Source organism: Saccopteryx leptura, chromosome 3 (genome assembly GCF_036850995.1).
Source record: "Saccopteryx leptura isolate mSacLep1 chromosome 3, mSacLep1_pri_phased_curated, whole genome shotgun sequence".
Classification (NCBI taxonomy): domain Eukaryota; kingdom Metazoa; phylum Chordata; class Mammalia; order Chiroptera; family Emballonuridae; genus Saccopteryx; species Saccopteryx leptura.
In genome coordinates this window covers 247,164,956-247,172,141 of record NC_089505.1, presented here as the reverse complement: position 1 = coordinate 247,172,141, position 7,186 = coordinate 247,164,956, and the positions used below count along the sequence as shown (strand labels likewise).

At 44.6% G+C, this 7,186-nt stretch overlaps 1 protein-coding gene across 2 annotated transcripts in view; it reads right to left on the bottom strand.

Moving 5' to 3' along the window:
* Nucleotides 1–1,727: 1,727 nt before the first annotated feature.
* The window catches only part of C3H2orf42 (chromosome 3 C2orf42 homolog), a 41,228-nt gene continuing 35,769 nt past the window's right edge, over nucleotides 1,728–7,186 (bottom strand). Inside the window, exon 9 of one of the 2 annotated variants that reach the window (XM_066378077.1) lies at nucleotides 1,728–2,781. In XM_066378077.1, the coding sequence (XP_066234174.1) occupies nucleotides 2,593–2,781 (189 nt within the window). In that variant the 3' untranslated portion in view covers nucleotides 1,728–2,592. The remainder of the gene's footprint in view (nucleotides 2,782–7,186) is intronic. The other variant, XM_066378076.1, reaches the window with a different exon arrangement.

Sequence of the window (7,186 nt, the reverse complement as noted above, 5' to 3'; positions counted from 1 at the left end):
AAGGAATTTATACAAAGCAATGTGATAAAGTGGAGCCCTGGTGGAATAGCTGTTGCTTAGAGAGTAGTCCTGAAGCACAGAGGTTACCAATTTAATCCCAGTCAGGGCACATACAGAAACAGATCCATGTTCCTGTCTCTCTCTTCCCCTTCCTCTCTGTAAAATAAATATTTTTTTTAGTTTACTTCGGAGTAAAACAAAACACTATTTTTAATTGTTTCCAGCAAGATACTTAACCTCAGAGAGGCTGTGCCTTTAACTTTATAAAAGAAGGGGTAATACCTAATATTCAAAGAATAATAAAGACTAAATGAGGCCCTGGCTGAGTAGCTCAGTTGGTCAGAGCATCATCCCCATATACCATAGTTGCCTGGTTTGATGCTGGCTCAGGGCACATACAAGAAACCAAGTAATGCATAAATAAGTGAAACAACAAATTAAAGTTTCTTTCTCTTTCTCTCCCCCTAAAATCAGTTTAAAAAAATTTTAAGGCCAAATGAGAAAAATAATTAAGTAGAGCCTGTGATTGTGCAGTGGATAGTGTCAACCTGGGATGCTGAGGTCCCAGGTTCAGAACACCGAGGTCACTGGCTTGAGCACAGGCTAACTAGCTTGAGCGCAGGGTCATCGACTTGAGTGTGAGATCATAGACCTGACCCCATGGTCACTGGTTTAAGCAAGGAGTCACTGGCTCAGCTGGAGTCTCCTGGTTAAGGCTATATAAGAAGCAATCCATGAACAACTAAAAGCGCCACAACTACAAGTTGATGCTTCTCATCTTTCTCCTTTCCTGTCTTTCTCTCTCACACAAATGCATGAGGGGGAAAAAGTAGGAATGCAAATAAAAGAACCTGGCACCTATTGGCATATAGGAAGTGTTCATTTCCTTTTCTCCTTGAAAATAGGCTTCCACTTCTTTGTCTTTCCTATCTCCATTCTAGTCAATGAACCCAGAAGTAGGAACTGAATTTTACCTACTTAAAAGATTAAACTTTTTTTTAATTTTTAAAAATTTTTATTATTTTTTATTCAGAGACAGAGAGTCAGAGAGAGGGATAGATAGGGACAGTCAGGAACGGAGAGAGATGAGAAGTATCAATCATCAGTTTTTCGTTGCGACACCCTAGCTCATTGATTGCTTTCTCATATGTGCCTTGACCGCGGGTCTTCAGCAGACCAAGTAACCCCTTGCTCGAGCCAGCGACCTTGGGTCCAAGCAGGTGAGCTTTTTTTGCTCAAGCCAGATGAGCTTGTGCTCAAGCTGGCAACCTCGGGGACTCGAACCTGGGTCCTCCGCATTCCAGTCCGACGCTCTATCCACTGCGCTACTGCCTGGTCAGGCAAAAGGTTAAACTTTTTAAAGAAGGAAATAAATATCAAGTGAAAAAGCAATCACAAGCATTAGTTTGACTTGTCAATATTCCCTTCACACCTGGACCTCTTTTTCCTATTTCCCTATCACCTAAATCCCCCCCACCAAAGGTTCATAATTTTATAATCAGGCCAACATGAAATATAATTTAGAAAAACTAATGACACTGTGTTTTATTTGATAACAGAATAAAAGGGAACTCTGCTAGGATTGCCCTTAACATTATTCTTTTTTTTTTTTTTCATTTTTCTCAAGCTGGAAACGGAGAGACAGTCAGGCAGACTCCCGCATGCGCCTGACCAGGATCCACCCGGCACGCCCACCAGGGGCGATGCTCTGCCCACCAGGGGGCGATGCTCTGCCCATCCTGGGCGTCACCATGTTGCGACCAGAGCCACTCTAGCGCCTGAGGCAGAGGCCACAGAGCCATCCCCAGCGCCCGGATCATCTTTGCTCCAATGGAGCCTTGGCTGCGGGAGGGGAAGAGAGAGACAGAGAGGAAAGCGCGGCAGAGGGTTGGAGAAGCAAATGGGCGCTTCTCCTGTGTGCCCTGGCCGGGAATCGAACCCGGGTCCTCTGCACGCTAGGCCGACGCTCTACCGCTGAGCCAACCGGCCAGGGAACATTATTCTTAACCAGGGTATTAACTTTCCAATGTTGTTAGTGTAAGGTGGAGTTTTGCTAATTACTTCAAAGATTGAGACAAACTCTAAAGGTGAATCCTTTAAGAAGGAAAATGAGCTGGTTTTCTTTTGTTCCTTTAAAAGCTCTAGTCAGATATACCACCTCATTTATAATGAAGACTATACACATCAGCACCAAAAAGGCTATTTACAAGAAGAGTTTTTCTCCAACAGAATTCACTTGAATTCATTAAGAAACTGCATTTTAGCTTGACCTGTGGTAGTGCAGTGGATAAAGCATCATCAACCTGGAAAGCTGAGGTCGCTGGTTCGAGGCCTTGTGCTTACGCGGTCAAGGCAATGACAAGTTGTTTCCTGCCCCTCTCCCTCACCTTTCTCTCTGACTCCTCTCTCTAAAAATGAGTAAATAAAATCTTAAAAAAAAATAAAAAAAGAAACTCCATTTTAGCAAAAGCAGTTCACTAAGGAACAGGGCCATTTAAGTATCTAACTGGTATTTAAAGTTGTCAAGGGGTGGTGATGTGCAAATTTAGCATTAAACTACTCTTGTTTTGCCTCAAGGGAAAGTGATGGTGGTCAGAGGGGCCAGTTCCAAGGGCTGGCCAAGGGAGGGGCGCTGGTCTTGGTACTCTGCCACATGCCCATTCCGGTGGTGACCATACTCAAACTTGATCCGCAGCTCACCAATCTTAGATTGAGGAAGGATATCTGGGATCCACTCGATGATGAAAGGGGTTGGCTCCTTTTGATCTGGGGAAGTGTTGCCTGAAGACAAAAAAAGAACAAGAAAGGAACACTGATTAGTACAATTCCAAAATTTGAGTCTGGACAGATCTTACTCTGTTCAGGAATAAAAAAGAAAAAATAAATAAAACAAACAAACCCTGTATGGGGGGGTGGGGGGAGAAAAACAACCACAGGAACCAAAAGAAGGTAAAAGCAATTACTGCTTTATCTATCCAAAATAAATTTCAGGGAACTGTCTGGCATTCTTGAATAAAATAAGACCCAGGCTTTATGAAAATAGGGCCAAAAGAATCATAAGGAGAGCCAGACTGAGAGGACAGAACAGCTGGATGAAATTAAAAGTGAGACTAGTAAGAAACAGTTGTTTCAAGGAAACCAGAAAAGCCTGACCTGTGGTGGCGCAGTGAGAAGGCTTGACCTGGAATGCTGAAGTCTCTGGTTCAAACTCCCCGCTTGCCTAGTCAAGGCACATACAAGAAGCAACTGCAAGTTGGTGCTTCCCATTCCTTCCTCCCCCCAACCCTCTCTCTCTCCTCTCTCCAAAATAAATAAATAAATAAAATCTTTAAAAAAATAAAACAAATAAATAGAATTAAAATCTATGTGGTTCTATATTACAAATCCTTAATTACCGAAAGAATATGGTGGCACAGTGGATGGAACATTGACCTGGGATGCTGAGGTCACTGGTTTGAAGCCCTGGGCTTACCCAGTCAAGGCACATATGACAAGCAAGCTAAGAGCAACTAAAGTGAAGCAGCTATGAGTCAATGTTTCTTTTTGTGGAGACAATACTTGGAGACCAGATGAAGTGCACCAAGGGACCTAGGGAGACCACCTCACAGTCCCTTGTACAGGTTTCATGAGAACAGTTCTGACCCCCAGTCCCTATGGGTATTTATTGATGTATACAAATAGAAGCAGAGACAAGAGTGAGGAAGTCAGGAAGGGGAACTTCTTTAGAGTGGACAAAAGAGCAGGGGAAGTAGCTCACTTCTGGGATATCTACCCATCTACTGATTAATCAGAATTGCTAATTCTATCCCTAGTGTATTGTGTTCTGTACGTCTGTCAGTGATAACACTGTGGCTTTTGCACTGAACTGTGTCCCTGTTCTATGTTCCTGTTCAGGGTCTCTACAGTTTCTTGCCACTCTCCCCTCTGTAAAACCAATAAATAAAATCTTAAAAAAATAATAATCAAAAGAGTGTGGTACTGGCACATATTAAGATAAGACTAAAAGAACAAAACAGAAAGATCCGAAATGGACACAAATAGAATAGAAATAGAAATTTAGTATAAGGTAAAGGCAGCATTTTTAATTAGTAAAAGAAATACAGGTAAGTGTTTCTTATAATAAGTGGTATGCATCATGTATAAGGTGACCAATCGTACTCCTTTAAGGAGGACAGTCTTTCTTTTGTAAGTTCTGTCCTCCCTCAAAGAGTGTCCTCCTACATGTCCTCCTTTTTGATATTGGAAGACTAATCTGTAAATGTCCGTATTCGATCGATGCAGAGTGGATCCATTGCGTGTGATGTGACATATTTGTATTTAAATGAGTATTTTTTCTTACAATTATTAAAATTGTTAAAAATTAATAGGCATGTAAGCATAATTATAATATAAAATATTACAAATGTTTTATTATGCATTTATATTATAGTGTATTATTGTTGCAATAAATAAAATGTTTCTTTTATTTACGATATTGTTTTCTTCCATTTATTTTTGTCCTCCTTTTCATTGTAAAAGTTGGTCACCTTAATCATGCAGATAACTATCGCATCAAGCAGATAACTATCAACAAGAAAATAAAAGGGGGAAGAATCTCATTCTATATTTTACATCAAAATAAATTTCAGAGGATCAAATATTTAAACATGAAAAACTTAGGGCCTAACCAGTGGTGGTGCAGTGGATAGATTGTTGATCTGGGACACTGAAATCCCAGGCTTGAAAACCCAAGGTCCCCAGCCTGAGTGTGCACTCATCCAGCTTGAGCATGAGATCATAGACATGACCCCATGGTAGCTGGCTTGAAGCCCAAGGTTGCTGGCTTGAGCAAGGGGTCACTGGCTCAGCTGAAGCCCCCCAGTCAAGGCACGTATGAGAAGCAATAATGAAAAACTAAAGTGCTGCAACTATGAGTTGATTCTTCTCATCTCTCTCCCTTCCTGTCTGTTTCTCTAAAACAAAACCAAAAAACAACAACAAAAACCGTAGGTTAAAGAATGCTTATGAGAAATATAAAAATTCCAGCAAAATTTAAGAATATAGTAACACCTTCAAAACTATGGAAACAAGAACAAAAAACACAGTCCATTTTGCAAACCACAAAGCAAAACAAGACAGAAGACCAATTATATCAATTATAATAAATAGGATAAATTATTAAAATTAACTCAACTATACAATTAAAAAAAATTTTTTTTACAGAGACAGAGAGTGAGTCAGAGAGAGGGATAGGCAGGAACGGAGAGAGATGAGAAGCATCAATTATTAGTTTTTTTTTTTTTTTTTTTTTTTTTTTTTTTTTCACTTTTCTGAAGCTGGAAACGGGGAGAGACAGTCAGACAGACTCCCGCATGCGCCCGACCGGGATCCACCCGGCACGCCCACCATGGGGCGACGCTCTGCCCTTCAGGGGGCGATGCTCTGCCCATCCTGGGCGTCGCCATATTGCGACCAGAGCCACTCTAGCTCCTGAGGCAGAGGCCACAGAGCCATGCCCAGCGCCCGGGCCATCTCTGCTCCAATGGAGCCTTGGCTGCGGGAGGGGAAGAGAGAGACAGAGAGGAAAGCGTGGCGGAGGGGTGGAGAAGCAAATGGGCGCTTCTCCCATGTGCCCTGGCCGGGAATCGAACCCGGGTCCTCCGCACGCTAGGCCGACGCTCCACCGCTGAGCCAACCGGCCAGGGCATTATTAGTTTTTCATTGCGACATTTTAGTTGTTCATTGATTGCTTTCTCACATGTGCCTGTGGGCCTTCAGCAGACCGAGTAACCCCCTTTTTTTTTTTTGCATTTTTCTTAAGTTGGAAACGGGGAGGCAGTCAGACAGACTCCCGCATGTGCCCGACCGGGATCCACCCGGCACGCCCACCAAGGGGTGATGCTCTGCCCATCCGGGGCGTCACTCTGCCGCAATCAGAGCCATTCTAGCGCCTGAGGCAGAGGGCACAGAGCCATCCTCAGCGCCCGGGCCAACTTTGCTCCAGTGGAGCCTTGGCTGCGGGAGGGGAAGAGAGAGACAGAGAAGAAGGAGAAGGGGAGGGGTGGAGAAGCAAATGGGCGCTTCTCCTGTGTGCCCTGGCTGGGAATCGAACCCGAGACTCCTGCACGCCAGGCCGACGCTCTGCCACTGAGCTAACCGGCCAGGGCCGTAACTCCTTACTTGAGCCAGCGACCTTGGGTCCAAGCTGGTGAGCTTTGCTCAAACCAGACGAGCCCGCGCTCAAGCTGGCAACCTTGGGGTCTCAAACCTGGGTCCTCCGCATCCTAGTCCGATGCTTTATCCACTACGCCATCACCTGGTCAGGATATATGATACAATGTTAATAAGAGATTCAACCAGGGCCCTGGCCAGTTGGCTCAGCGGTAAAGCATCGGCCTGGCGTGCGGGGGACCCAGGTTCGATTCCCGGCCAGGGCACATAGGAGAGGCGCCCATTTGCTTCTCCACCCCCACCCCCTCCTTCCTCTCTGTCTCTCTCTTCCCCTCCCGCAGCCAAGGCTCCATTGGAGCAAAGATGGCCCGGGTGCTGGGGATGGCTCCTTGGCGTCTGCCCCAGGCACTAGAGTGGCTCTGGTCACGGCAGAGCAATGCCCCGGAGGGGCAGAGCATCGCCCCCTCGTGGGCAGAGTGTCGCCCCTGGTGGGCGTGCCGGGTGGATCCTGGTCAGGCGCATGCGGGAGTCTGTCTTACTGTCTCTCCCCGTTTCCAGCTTCAGAAAAATACACACACACACACACACACACACACACACACACACACAAAAAAAAAAGAGATTCAACCAAAACAAAGTGTCACAAAAAAGTTAAAAGTAAAAGGATGGCAAACAGAAAACTGAAAAAAGAAAGCTGGTGTCACTATTGTAATAATGGACAAAGAAATTTAAGGACAAAATTTATTTTTATACTGATAAAGTATTGCTATAGACTGAATGTATGCTTCCAAAATTCATAAATGGAAAAGCTAACCCCTATTGTGATGGTATCTGGAGGTGGGCCCTTTGAGAGGTGCTTAGGTCATAAGGGTGGAGCCCTGAAGAATGAATGCTCTTATAAGAGACCCTTCACCTGTCTGACCAGGCGGTAGTACAGTGGATAGAGCATCGGACTGGGACAGAGGACCCAGGTTCGAAACCCCGAGGTTACTGGCTTGAGCAAAGGGTCACTTGCTCTGCTGTAGCCCCCCAGTCA